The sequence below is a fragment of the Apteryx rowi genome, unplaced genomic scaffold (genome assembly GCF_003343035.1).
Source record: "Apteryx rowi isolate R43461 unplaced genomic scaffold, aptRow1 scaffold_2, whole genome shotgun sequence".
Lineage (NCBI taxonomy): Eukaryota > Metazoa > Chordata > Aves > Apterygiformes > Apterygidae > Apteryx > Apteryx rowi.
The window spans coordinates 1,875,048-1,889,515 of NW_020448307.1; the positions used below are offsets into that span (position 1 = coordinate 1,875,048).

At 43.6% G+C, this 14,468-nt stretch overlaps 1 protein-coding gene across 1 annotated transcript; it reads right to left on the minus strand.

The window, feature by feature from the left end:
* Nucleotides 1-1,721: 1,721 nt before the first annotated feature.
* Nucleotides 1,722-12,855, minus strand: NDFIP1 (Nedd4 family interacting protein 1). The gene is made up of 8 exons (XM_026063529.1): nucleotides 12,781-12,855; nucleotides 10,486-10,579; nucleotides 9,170-9,300; nucleotides 8,184-8,271; nucleotides 7,883-8,007; nucleotides 5,896-5,962; nucleotides 5,130-5,235; nucleotides 1,722-2,711 (listed from the first exon to the last, which is right to left on the minus strand). Exons 1-7 carry the CDS (start codon nucleotides 12,853-12,855, stop codon nucleotides 5,132-5,134), a joined length of 684 nt encoding a protein of 227 aa, XP_025919314.1. The 3' UTR covers nucleotides 1,722-2,711; nucleotides 5,130-5,131.
* Between the last annotated feature and the right edge of the window lie 1,613 nt (nucleotides 12,856-14,468).

Below are 14,468 nucleotides of genomic sequence, written 5' to 3' on the forward strand. Positions count from 1 at the left end.
ACAGTACTTGGCTTCGCTGGTCTTGCCCTGCCACTTGAGCGGTGCGGTTGGGCTGCCAACATCCCCCGGCAGGGCAAGTCCCAGGGAAGGCGGCATGAAGCGCTAGACGTCTTCATCTGCGGGACTTACCGCTCTTCCCATGAAGGTCCCGGTATCCTGCAGCACCTCCACACTGAACGCGTGCCATGGGCAGCGCGTGGAGAAGCCCCGGTTGTTCTTGCAGGCACACTTGGCTAAAGAGAATGCTAGAAAGCTTGACGGTTCTTGCACAGAAATTGGGAGATTACTGAGTTGAGGGTGATTCACTACAGGGTCTGGATCTCCGTTACCTTTCTTGTTACCCTCCAGAGAGCAGGGGCCAAAGACGGACACTGGRTCAGTCTAAAGGAGAGGTCCAGCGTCTCCTGCAGGTCCCTGCCTCGCTCAGAGCCGTGGTCGGGCAACCACGGYGTCTGCACTGAAACTGGGGGCTAAGAGCACTCGGACGGTCACAGCCCACACAGTCCCGGGGTCACCAAAACCTGAGCACACCCAAAACGGGGCGGGGGAAGCAGCGATGCATCAGAGATCCCCTTTCGGGCACATACAGCCCAAAACAYGCAACGCGAACAGCCCACTCGAGCCCCACCAAAATCCCGTCGCCGCCTCTTCCGCGGGGCCGCAGCAGGACGCCGCGAGCGGTAAAGCTGTCGCGGAAATCGGACACAAGCGTTGCCCGCGGTCAGCGCGGAGCCGGCGCCACTCCCTCCCCTCTCCCGGGAAGGGCAGGGCGTGCTGCTTCTCCGCCATCAAGGGATGAGATCCGTTCCTCAGAGGTGAGGTCCGAATCCTGCCCGAACCTGCTCGGAGGCTTACAGCGCCAGGAGGAGAAAGCCGGCGGGCTGACCAAGGCCGGCAGGGAGGTCACAGCCCATCACCGCGGACCCGCCGCTCGTGCGAAAGCGGCTGAGCCGCCRGAGACCCCAAATAACCCTGCGAGTCCGCGTTCGCGGTCCCCTGGGGCCTGCTAGCGACCCCCTTTCGGCAGAAGCCCCCTCTTGCGCTGCGCTCCCGGCAGCCGGACGGCTACTGCAGGGCACAAGCGAGCACCGGGGGTCCGAGTCCGCCGGCCACCGAACRAGCAGAAACAGGAATGCCAAATATTCCGCTTCCCTCAATGCACAAGACCAAATAAGGCCCAAACGCCACGAGAATAAACACAAGGCTAATCTCCCAAGTTTGGGCAAATGCGATTCAGAGTTCCCCAATGCTACAGATTTTGCCTTGCAGGATAAACTTAATAATTCTCCCTGTGTACACTCATCCGTGTTTAAAAAGGAAGTGTCCGCGTGACCCCCATGCATCTTCGTCAGCCCGACTGCTTGTTTGTCGAGACTATACGGCCGTGAAGTTCTGCCACGAACCAAAACTATGAATAAACCATTTCACAGAGCAGATAAATTATATATGCAAGACAAAAAAAAAAAAAAAAAAAAAAAAAGCACGGAATCACTGTTTCCTGAACTGCCGGAAAAAGAGGCTGAAACCGAACACCGCCTCAGGACTAGGAAATCTGCCTACGAAAAGGAAGAAAGATACCTTGAAGTGGAGAACGTAATCAAGTTTGTCTTATACCTTCTGTGGAAAAGTAAAGAAATTTCATCGGATAATCTGCATTTGTAGTCAATAACCAGAAAYAATAAAGTATATAATCTAAATTAAACAATCATCTACAGCAAAAATTGCTACATAAGTGACATTTATTAATGTTCTGCTATATTTACAGTTTTAACATAGTAAAACTCCAAAGTGAATTACCACTTGGCAGAAAGCACAAAAGTGCACATTAAATCTACATTTATAACACATCATAGTCTCTGCTAACATAAATTATAAAAGCAAGAATTACGGGTATGTTAGGAATTGTCTCAAAAGTCCCAAGCCAAAGGAAAAAAAAAAAAAAAGGCCTTTGTTTTGCAAGATGATTTTTTATACAAAGTTGCAATGTGATCTTCCATCTTTACACTACCAACATGTACTGTGAAAACCCCTATATAGTCAAAAAAGTAGGTAGTATGAAAGTAAAGTATACTATAACATTTAGAATATAGACTATTAAAAAAATTAATACTTGCGCCACCTTCAAAACAATACACTCTTCCAATTATACCTTAAAAATCTGTATCGCGTAGACCAGTTTTTCCCTTCAGACAGAGCTAGCAGAGGTGGTGCGCGACTCAAGCGGCAGAAGGGTACGCAGCCACGGCGATACCATCCCTTCAGCTTCCGAGATCATCCCTGCGGGGCCGTCGGCATCACGCGCACCGTACACTAAACACCAGCGTCCAAACCCGCTCTTCGGCYGGAGAACGAAATAAAGCACGACCGTCCCCTGCTGGCTACGGGGGCGTCGCTCATGCTACCGAAATTACTACAGATACTATATAAGGCTTTATTAGCACGTCACAGACTCGATTGCGATAGCTTTTTCAAACATTAGCCACTAATGATTCAATGATTACAGAATTCTGCATTAATTATTAAAATTTTACACCTAGAAACAAATAGAAAGAAATGTTTCTCCTTTTTTCCAACAGTACTTTTATTTATTTATTTTAAAGCAGGTGATTATTTTTTCTTCTGTTTCAGAGTCTTGATTCACTTCCTGCAGGTGTCCTGTTACTTCTTGAGGGAGAATTCACTAACGCAGGAAGACATTTGCCAGAAAACATCTGTTGGAGAAGGATATTGAATATTGAAACACTATAGTTAGACTGTTATTTTGGATACCAGAAGGATGTAGTTCACAGAGTGCAGGATGTCTAAAGGCTTATGAAATATCTCCCTGCACAACGACACGACTCCAGTGACGGCAAAATGCTCAGTAGTTTTATGCACATTTTACAGTTCTGAACAGTTAACATTCTTTAAGTAAAAAAAGAAAGAGACACTAGACCAGACAAGCTCTTAGAAATACTGGCATAGACACTAAAGGTACATGAAATTTCACTGCACTTGCACTACGAGAACAGAATAAAATTTGACTCACGCTTTTATTTGCTGTACTCATCCACTATGACTATGATTTCTTTCTATTCTTCGACCAAATGTTTTGGTACAAAAGAGACAAGAGCTCTCCTAAATTGTCTATTCCAGCAATGCTGAACTGGAGCTGTTTAAACCCGACCTCCACCAGCAAACTCCTGCAGTTGTCACACAGCTGCCGCGTTCTGCCGAGACGACACTCGCCCAGTTCGTGCCGTCACATGCAAAGGAAAACCCCAGCAGCCCTAGTGTCGGTTCACAGCACACACGGATTAAACAGCATACGCCAAGCGTTCAGCGAGATTCGTTTTCACCAGTTATTTTCTGACTTACACAAATTATGCCTCTCCTCCTGCCCGCCTCATTTTCTAAAAATTAGTCCCCTTCTAAAACGAAAATGAACATTTACCATGCCCTTTTCATTACGCCCTACAGAGGGAAGCTGATCTGAAGCACAATGATGTATTAAAAATCCAAGTCTCTTGTGGTTTTCTTTCTCAGAATTTAGGATTAAAGACTTATTTTCAGTGGAAGTGTCAAATTCATAATTTTTAGAAGCGATACTGGACATTATCTCAATACACCTGTAAGAGACAGTGCTTTTGGAAAGTGCTAAAATGACCAAAAAAAAAAAATCCCTCCATCCTCACAAGCTTTTTCAAGGACTCAAGCAAGGTATCTAAAATTATAATCTGCATTTCCAAACACAGGCCTTAAAGGCTGTGCAATAAGAAACCACACAGTTCCTAAAATAAATGAAAAGTAACATTCAGTAAAGAAGAAGAAGAAGAAGAAAAATACGTGTTCACTGAGAAGAATAAACTACAGGTGAAACATCTGATATTTAAATGCTCAAACTATGTGACTGTACAACTGGGGAAATCAAACCCTCTGGTGACTCAGCAGGATGTTCGGAGGATACCACAAATCCTGGAGGAGGTCAACAGAACAGTCCACCATAAACCAGCAACTTTGTTAAACAAAACAAACACTTAAATAAATTGACTAAGAACTATATTACACACTATCGCCACTGGAAAACTCAAACTGGAAAACACAGCACAATGTTTGTTTTGTGTAGCACGTTCTCATTACAGACTGAAAATGAAGCAGAATCTTATGCAATTTGCAGTTTCTAATAAAAAGAAAGTGGATTTGGAATATTAAGCCTTGGTTTAAAATTCTGAGCAATTCAATGACACCCAATGTAAAGCCTGAGTTTGTCTGGTTTCTTTATGCCACTGTTCCAGCTGCAACTGTTTCAATTTTGTCTTGGGGAAATCTAATGTTATTATGATATTTCTAAAGGGAGCATCAGGTTGCACTCACCGTCTCGGAAGTAACCTATTACAGCACTTCCCTCCCCTCAGGGAGGGACAGTTAATGCAAGGCCGTCATCTGCTGTAACAAGGAAATTATGCTAGAAGGGTTCAAATACTTAAGCCTCCATCTTTAAGGTCCCATTAAGAAGGTAAAAATGTTAAGGTTCAGCCTTAAAGACTTTTAGACATTATGTTTTTTTGAAGAATGGTCAGGTAGGACAATATGTTCAAAATATGTGGGAGTGGTTTTCATGGAGAAAAAGCGTTCAAGAGCTGAATTTCTCCAGGAACTTGGCAGACAATTCAAACAGCATACAAAGTTCAGACAAATCGTTCTTTCTGGGACATAAGCCAAAGACACTGGCATAATCTTCTACCCACATTTTGTCTGTGACCTTTACTCACATTTAGGAGATACCATATGTTTCAGGCATGTTATTTATTCTGAAAGACCCACCTGCCAAAAATACAGTGTCATGCCAAGGGGCAGAGATTTTGTTTTTACAATTCAAGTCAAAGAATCTAATGCGTCTAAAATTCTTCAAAGCAAAAACTGGAGGAAATGTCAAGTATTTCTCTGCTCGCAGCCACATCAATCTGGACTCTTGCTCTGCCGATCTGTAGAAACAGGGCTGTGTATGGGATACCAAGAAAAACCTATGTTTTCTATTACCCTGTGTTCTAAAAATATTGAAGCAAAAAATATCTAGCTTGAAAGAGTCACCAAATGAGTCAAAAACAAAACAGAAAAAAAAAAAAAAATCAGGAAAGCAGAAAGTTTACCTTTAGTAAATAAAGAGAACTCTGGTCCTGGGGAGAGTGGAAAAAGTATCTGGCATCTTCCTAACCTTTGCATAATTAATAAATCCTCTGAGAAACAGCAGAAAACCTAGATGAAAGAAACACATTTGTCCAGTTAACACAGATTTTGTTTCTACAGCTAGAGAAACAGCAGTTCAGCTCACCACTGCTACCCCAGAGAGACCTAAATTGCTGGGATGCACGATAGCTGATTGAATATAAGAACTTTTTTGGCATCGGTGACACCTAATCTCTCAATTTCATGCAATCTCAAAAACGAACCTTCCTTAGCCAGTTCTCTAGCCAATTACAAAGTTTCTGATTGTCCACAAGCCCGTGTGTCAACTAGCCCTGTGTCGGTACCTGTACCACCGACTTCAGACATGACCTTTTCACAGGCTACGTTCCTGTATCTTATTTAGTCAAAACACTCTTCCATTTAAGATGTGATAAGAACAGATACGACAGCAGTTACTATCAAGACGAGCATCATTCTGTTCTTTACTCCTTCTGGATGATAAATGAGACGCTGCCACCAAGAAATGACAACAAAAGGACAGTGTCTATGTGTACCTTTAAAACCTAGAAAGCATCCAGTAAGAGCATGAGATAAGTATTTTCAGCGTTACATTTCAGTTTTACACCTAAACATGCATATCTGAATAGCCAGTAAAGCTATGCTCACAGAAAACATTATTGCACTTTACAGCGTTTCAAATCCCTCTTCCTCCCAAAACAAAGCACTTACCTAGTACAAGGAAAACCCACCAAAGCCAATACTGACCATCAAAGTAACCCGGGAAATAGGTGGAGAACTAAAAACAAAACAAAAAACAAAACCCACAAGTTAGAGCACTTGACAGTTTCTGAACCCAAATCTGTTCTCAGTAACCAAATTAATTTTGGCAGTAACCAAATCAAGCCCTCTACCTTCAGGAAGGTTTATAGACTGTTACTTGTCATTGCTCTGTAACTGTTACTATAGATCAGAGGGAACAAACTAGCTTCATGAATTTTCACTTCAGATTTTTCTACACAAATATCAAACTACAAACTCTCAGGGGAATGGAATAGGTTCAATAGGCAGCCATAAACTTGCAGTCAGAGGAGCAGAAAGACACTACTGAACAAATATTCCCACTTGCCCTTGCATCTTTGCTGCTCAGTCACATTTGCAGCTTCTGAAAGGGGAGACAAGGTTTGCAACAGTTCATCGTGCTAATCACACTATACGGCCAGATAGTTCAGCAAACAGAAGTACTGTTGAAAGGGAAATCCCAGATCTGTGGAACCCTTTGACAATACTTTCTACTGGGAAAATTGCTACCTGTTGAATGAAAGGCACCAACATTACTAGAGTACTGAAATTCGTTATGTCAGTGTTAAATACTGTATATATTTTTTTCATTCTATTCAAGTTAAAAAGCTTACAAAAGGTAAAATTAATCCAAAGTTTAAATCAAATCTAGAGTTAAGGGCAGCCGTTTCTGTCACACTTCTTATTCTAGCCCATAGTACTTAGGACCACTGTTACAAGACGCCCCCTAAAATATTAACTTTCTACAGAAAAAGTTAATAGATACCACATTTACAAATCTAATTCCTAGCTCAAGAAGATTAGGAATGACATGACAGCTCTAATGCTAATGCTCTCTACTTCTACTTACGCACATCTAATGAGCTTTTTGGTTTGAAATTCCAAATAAACTTTGGCCTGGAATGTCTGCATGGAATTTTCACAGCCACCAGCTTTTCATGGGCTCTGCATAAAGCTTGTCTGAAAAATATTTCTTCACATTCCCTCCAAAAAATAGTTCAGCTTGGCTTCCCCCACTCCCCCACTTCATTTCTTACAGCATCAGCACACCTGTATCCTTTAAGTTATTTTCAGGAAGGTTTCTCCTTCCTCCCTCCAAGTTTTAAAAATATTAAGTCAGCCTTTCTTGCTTCTGTAGGCAGACGTCCGTTCCCAGCAGGACCCTGCCTTTGCACCCGGGCTCCTATCATACACCCCAGTTCCGACCAGTCACTCCTTCCCTTTCCCTCCCCTGTCTGATCGGGGGCAGCAGGGAAACACTGCATCTTTTAACAAGCCGGGTAGGCACAGAGTTTACTTATGTGAAAAATACAATTAAAAAGGAAAGCATCCTTCCTTCTCACCACCTGCTGCTTGTGCCGCAGGTACATGGCACCAGAGGGCACCAGCGAGCTTCCCCGGCCACACGGCCAAGAGGGCACTGCGTGCTCTTTCAGCGAAAAACCACTCACACCTCCTAATTTTCCAGTCCCTATTTCCCTCCCCTCATCAGTCATGCTCATAGAAACCCCCACATTTTAGGGAATATTTATGTTTCAGAGTAGCACCTGAAGAACATCCTACAGGAGAGAAAAACTGCTCTGCTGACGGTAGGGCTTGCTTTACCTGGATAAACGTTATGTGAAGATGAGAATTTTATTACTGCTCAGCATACAAACGAATTTTGATCCAATACAATGGCTAAGTCAAAAAGAGACATACTTGGGGATGCAATCTTTATTCTCATTTATTACAATAACAACCCCAGCATCTGACCATCTAAACAGGGTAGCATGATGGAAAAGTTCTGTCCTCACTGAACAAGGGCTCAAAATGCATTTCAATATAAATAGAGATGAACTAAAAAATGAGCTAGGGCGGAGGGCAAAAGGGAAGAGAGCAGCATCTGTGTATGTATTTTTTGCACTAAACAACTTACCCTGACAATCAGGATCCACTTAATAAGAGACAGACCAAACCCAGAAATGGCCCCATATCGTCCTGCAGCTGAAGTAGTCAGACAGAAAGAGAGGAAGAATCCAATCCAGTTGAAGAGGAACGCCACTGAGAAAGCAGGAGAAAAGCAGCAGGTCAAGCCCTCTTTGTATTCCAAGAAAAAACAAATTCCTTGAAACTGGAACATACAGCTTTTTCCTGGTGCTACATAAACATAAGTGGGAAACTACGCTAGCTACTCAGGGTCACTGATTAAAGAAAATTAAGTTCCATCATGTACTTACTGAAGAAAGTTAGCATGAAAATGCCATCATTTCCTATCCTCAGCTGATCAGTATCATCAAAGTCATCCCGTGTCACAAAGTCATCCTCCTGCAAACCAAAGGGAGAAAGGAGGTGAGTGGATTTCAGACAGCCCAATCCATATAGCAAAACAAAGTCTGCACGTGGTTCTTCAAGCAAGGGCCAGCAAATTGCACAGCTCTCAAAAAGCAGTGTGCAGTGGAGGAATACAAAATGCTTATTTTACATTTAAGAAAATCCCCCTAGGGGAAAAAAAAAAATCCTAAGTCTCAAAAGGCTTAAAATGCCAGCAGGAAAAAATCCCAAGGGCATGAAATATCAAGTCAGTGGCAGTAATTTTTTTAAGGTAGCCAAAATTAGGCATGCTCTTTTTCTGGCTACAAAGAATTCCCCTACTCATCAGAAAAATTAAAGATATGACTGCAACAAGGAATTTAGCTCCTATAGAGAAGTATTACCAGCACTCAATATCTGATGCTAGCAGGGTTGGGGAACAGGCTGAACAAGGGATGAAGTTGAAAACAAAAATGAAAAAAGTATATTCCAACAGAGAGAATGGCTTTATCATTCTTACATCAGCTACACTGACCCCTGGAAAAGTCAACTTATTAAGTGGAAGGAGTAACAATGGTAGATATGCTAGCTGGCTGAAAATTAATCCCAAATCTTTAAAAAAAAACAAAACAGTGCACACAGATACGGTACAATGCCTCTGTCAGCTTGCCAAACCATTTGGATAGCACATACTGGCATTACTGAGGTGTCTTACATCATTGTAGCTGCCTGGACAAAAATTAAAAAAAACACACACCCAGAACTCTTGGGAGCATGTAATATCACCATCCTAGAAAGTTAAAAAAAAAAAAAAAAAAAAAAAAAAAAGGCCAGGACATTTGATGGACAAGACTTAACGCATTCCTTCTACACAAGGAACCCGGAGGACGCGCAGCCAGCCCAGTGCACTTACTCTTCCAGGAACCAACGGAATCGTAGCTTCAGCCTTAGTTCTCTCTGCTTCATCATAACTAGGCAGTGTTGTGGCCACGTTGTAAGAGGGAGGCTTTGGAAATCCTGACTCATCCTTGTAGTCAAAATAAGCTGCAAAAGAAAATTATATAGAACGCAATTTGCCAGTTCCTCAAGAATGTCAGGCTGGGAACAAGCAGCATTTCAGAAGACTTCAAAATATGCTAACACCCCAAATCTTCAAAGCCTGCACCTCCTGTTCCCTCTGTACCCTTCTAGCCTACCACCATCCCTCTCACCCTCCCCCCCTCCCAAAAAAAAAGCTAAAAACACAGGAGCACCTTATCGAATACAAAGTAATACGACGAGCACTCCTTTAACATGCCTGGCTGGACTTATTTTTAAAACAACAATACATGCTGTGTCTCTCATGGCTTCAATAAAACAGAAGTATTCATATTTTCAAACTCCAAGTGGTACGAGTGAGTCAAAGAAGAATCATTGTGAGCCTTAGGTCACTGGTGACCAGTTTTTCCAGAAAAAGATTCCAAATTGTTTTCTGCTGGAGGGGAAAGGGATTGAAACAAAAAGCAAATATAGCACTTCTGAGCCCCAACCTCTTAGATGCGCTAAGGAATCAGAATTAATGGGGACATCTTTATTACTAGTGCACCAATAGCTCAATAGGTATCTTGAGAAACACAATATTCAAACTTCTAGCCAAAGCCGACAGGCTGTTTGAGAGACTGACAATACATTACATTTGTTTCCTGAATCTTGTAACAGTTGACTATGGTCTGGAGGGAGAAATGAAGAGATTTACCTAAACAAAAATACATAACCAGCACAAAAAAGTAGTTTCGCTAAAGCTGTTAGTGAGTCATATGACAGCATGATGATTCAGAAGAAGTATAACCCTTATGACCAAGTCCATAGATATTGAAAACTGCAGTAAAGGTAAATTATTTAATCCTTTTTAAATAACGAGTTCTTTATGGAAGAAGCAGAGTATCACTCAAATGCCGAATAATGAGAGGGGAACCACAAACCCTCACAGCTCTTAGATTTTAACTGTCTTCAATCTACTAAGAGCACTGAGAAATGCAACTTGAACACCACTTTATGGGATGACATCAGATCAACGCAGCCAAATTGCATCTTCTAAACCACAAGTAACAATAGTCTCTTCGGATCAATTCTGATCCGTTCCAGCCCTAGCAAGGAAGCCGCAATGCCATCGGTCAATAAGGAGAACAATTAAGGCGGTAAGAAAGAACAGCAGACCAAACGCAGCTATTTCCTTTCGGGTGAGTTTACCTGCATTCTCCGCAGAAATGCTGCTGTAAGGCGGAGGGGCATCGTTTACCACTGGCGCAGTCTCGCCTGGCTCCTCTTCATTCTGCAGCTGAAAAGACCCATGCACAGTTTAATGACAGCTGAAGAGAGAGAGAGAGGGAAAGGAAACCCCAGTCTGACGAGGGAGGGATATACGCAGCCCAGCTGAGCTTCTGAAAGGTTTCCCAAGTTCTGTGAAATTAGCCCGATAGTTTTAATCGCATACGGCAGCCTCTTGTCGGGCAAGGCTGCCTCGCGGCATCGCGGGGCTTTCAAGCAGTTGCCGTGCTTCGCTCCAAAGCGTTCCCGCTTGCAATGATCAACAGGCCACGTCAGCTTCAATGTGTCTTTAAGTCATACCTTCGCACACCTGGACGTGCGCAAAGCCTAGCGTACATGTCTTCAGCACCCGACCATTTCCCAACAACTCGCTACGACTTCTGAGCTCGCGCTAGCTGGGAGCCGCCGCTGCGTCTGCCTGAGGTTAAAGGGAGGAAATGGCAAGAGCTACCCAAGGGCAGACTCCAGCGCTGTCTGTGGCTTTGCGAAGAACAATTTTTTCGGCAGATGCATTACATAATGATACAGGCAAGCACAAACCTTGCCGTTTCCCCTCACCCTGCCACGCTATACGACTGAAAGGAAGACAGCTTATTTTATGCACTGCGCTTCCCACAGACTCTGTATAAATAACTGCAAAGCTTATCAAATATAGAGCGTGCCACTTGCATGCAGTAGGCATGCRAACAGCCTTCGATCCCGGCTGCTGGCAATACTAGGCCGGGAGCATCCCAAGCAGAACGCGTCGGAACGGCATTTAAAATGAGCCGTCATTGAAGTTTTGTGCTCTTTCCATTTCGCATCATCTCATTAACAGAGAAAATAAGTTTGTAAACAGAAAGTCGACTCATATCAAGAGGTCACCTTGGGACTGAACCACTTGCCTGGATAGAGAGATACTACCCTCTTTTGCAATCACCGTTAAGCAATAGCAATTCCGCAACTTCTTTCTTAACATCCTAACAACTCTTCCTCACGCATACTAAAGCTAATATTCCAGAAGCAATCTGTGATGTTTTTCTTTCTTTTCTTCGGGGAGGCATTTAGGGCCTTTTTTCACAGCAGCATTCAAGTCCTTCCCAAGCATTTAAGAAGGGGGGGGAGGGGGCTTTTTATTATCATTACTGCTACTAAGCTCTGGCTTTCTTTAGTTATATATCTTAGGGAAAAAAAAAAATCAGCTCATGCCTCTAAAGGAAGGTCTTGTTTTGCACATAACTGTCCTGTATCTTTATTTTTTAACCTTCTGCTGCCTAAGATCAAAGGATCAAATTACATCCATGCCCTCTGTGATATCAAATCCAAAGCTTTTTCAGATGTTTAAGTGCAATTCATCAGACTTGCGCACAGAAACAACCCCCGCACGTCTACACTGTTTGACATCCAAGTCCTGCAAGCCGGCAAAGAAGCGTGGACCGTTCCATCTTCTCTGCCGTTAGCTGGACGACCGCAGGCGGGACGGGCTGCGCAAGCACCCGCAGACGCAGCACCAAGTGACCAAGCGTCAGAGCCACCCAGGCCAGCTGCGGCACGGAGATTTTAACCGCGCCTGCTGTTAGGAGAGTTAGCATTAACCTCGCAGCGGCGTTTGAAGGAGGCGGGAGAGCGAGCGCTGGCCTGGGCAGCCCTGCGGGCGGACCCGAGGGGTCAGCTCCCGCGACGCCGGGGAAAGAGGAGGTTCAAAGCGCCGGCCCCTGGCCAAACGCGGACCCAGCTCCCGCCGATCCTTCCGCGCAGCCAGGCGGCACGGAGGCGAGCGAGGCAGGTCCCGCTCGCGGGAGCCACGGCTTCGCCAGCGCCGCGGAGCACGAGCAATTAGCAGCCGCCGCTGCCGCCGCCAGCAGCGGCAACGCGCCTCGCTCTTCTCTCCAACCAGCTAACGCAGCACCAACGCTCGCCAAATTGCAAGAGCACCCCACTTTACAGGCCCTACGGAGCTCAGTCATTAAGAGCAGACTGTGACTTGTGGAGCGAATGCACCTTAAAACAAGGGGGATTTGCTTTTAAGAGACAACAGAGACACAAGAACAGCCGGGATACAACATTAGAGGGGTCGTCTAACAAATGATCCAGCAAAACACAGAAAGGCCAAGCCGGTTAATTCAGTCTCCGTCAGCTCTGCTTTCTACGAACTTTCAGAAAGTCTTCCACCGGGCTCATTTTCAGTCCGTCCATGAAAATTCAATACTTTCACGCCAGCTTTGCTGCTGCACGTACAGGGCCCAGGCTACGATAAACGACGAAGGGCTCCGACACGCTACAGACGCTCTCCAGGTACCGCGCGCATCGCATGGCTCGCTGTCTTCACGGTGGCAGGGCAGAACATTTCCAGCTACATCCCTAATACTCAAAAGAAAGGAAGAAAGACGACATACAGCCCAAACGCGCAGTCACCAAGGAGGGGGAAAGGAAAGCACTAGATATGACAACCCTGCCAGAGATGAAACAAAAACGGACACAGAAAGCTGAGGATATCATTAATTCTTGCAGTCTTCTGCCAATAAGAATGAGAAATATATATTCTTACAGTTAAGTTACATGGGAGAAAGCAAGCTGGACTTACCGCTAGCTTTGAATCACTAAATTTAAGTAACACCACAAAAAACGCAGTTACTTTTTCAGATCGAGCTGGAGGCTCTATAAGGTATACGGTTATAGAAAACAGATTTTCCTTCTAATGGACAAGCTACACAAATGCCTTCCAGACTTCTAAATGATTCCAGGCATCTAAAATGCAACTAAGTGCTTATTAGCAAAACAGTAAGGGTTCATGTGACAGGAAGAATGAATCATCGATGAGGTCTCACATGGCCCAGCACTGCTCTGCTCGCACCAGCCTTGCATTTTCCATCAAAGTTGGTGCAGGCACCAGGTACACGCAATTAAGGCGGCTGTATTACTCGGTTTTGCAGGCAATTTGCCCTTTAGGCTACCACTGAAAGTCTTCAGAACCTGGAGAATCTGATTAAAGCAGTGTTTGATTGAAGTCTCTTTTGCTGAGGCTGTTAGTTACTTTTCCTTTGATTCACTGATGGATGTTGGCTTTTAAAGCATGGCTCTTGGGTTGTTTTTTTTTTTCCTCATTAAAAATAAATAGACAGTCTCTACAGCAACATATACAGTTATTAAAACAAAAGTTCGGCTGAGTTATTTTTTCACACCATTACTAGAATATCAGAACAGTTGCCTGAGAGAATGGGATAAGACCCAGGGACATTTAGTTTCCAAAAAAGTCACAGCAATCTGGCTCCGAGAAAGACACTGCCTCTATCTGTCACTTCCCCCAGCTGAGGCCTATCAAATATAAATACACACACAGTAGCATTAAAGTTCAATGCTTACAGAATTATTTGAAAAATTTCCAAGCCTAATTTTGGAGAAAACTTTTCCAATAAATACATTTTTTAATTCTTCCAAATTTTCTAAACTTAACATATTGGCTGCTGACCTAGCACTGGATCTTTTGTTGTGTTTTGTTGTTTTTTTTTTTAAACTTCCCTTAACACAAGCCTTTAGGCTACAAACAACTCCAATACAAACCTCAGTTGAATGCCCTGTGCACAAAGAAGTACACGCACATATTTTTTATACTAAATCAGGATTACTACAAACTCTATCTTATGTATAACTCAGCAGTACACCATCAATGTTTAACGCATTTCAGTTCTTGCTCCAGGTTCTGGCATGAAAGGTAGAACTGCACAAAAATCCCGCAGAGGAATCCTAGACTGAAGATAACCCTAGTCAGGTCTCACTTCCGTTGTTACTATGGCAATAGAGTTCTGTGAGATTTTTAAAAGGCAGATATCTAAGTAAGAGACTGAAAAAGAATCAATATTTTTAAAAAAGGTGACAGCACAGATTTTTTTCAGAACATTGAAACCATAACCTTTGCAAACCATATA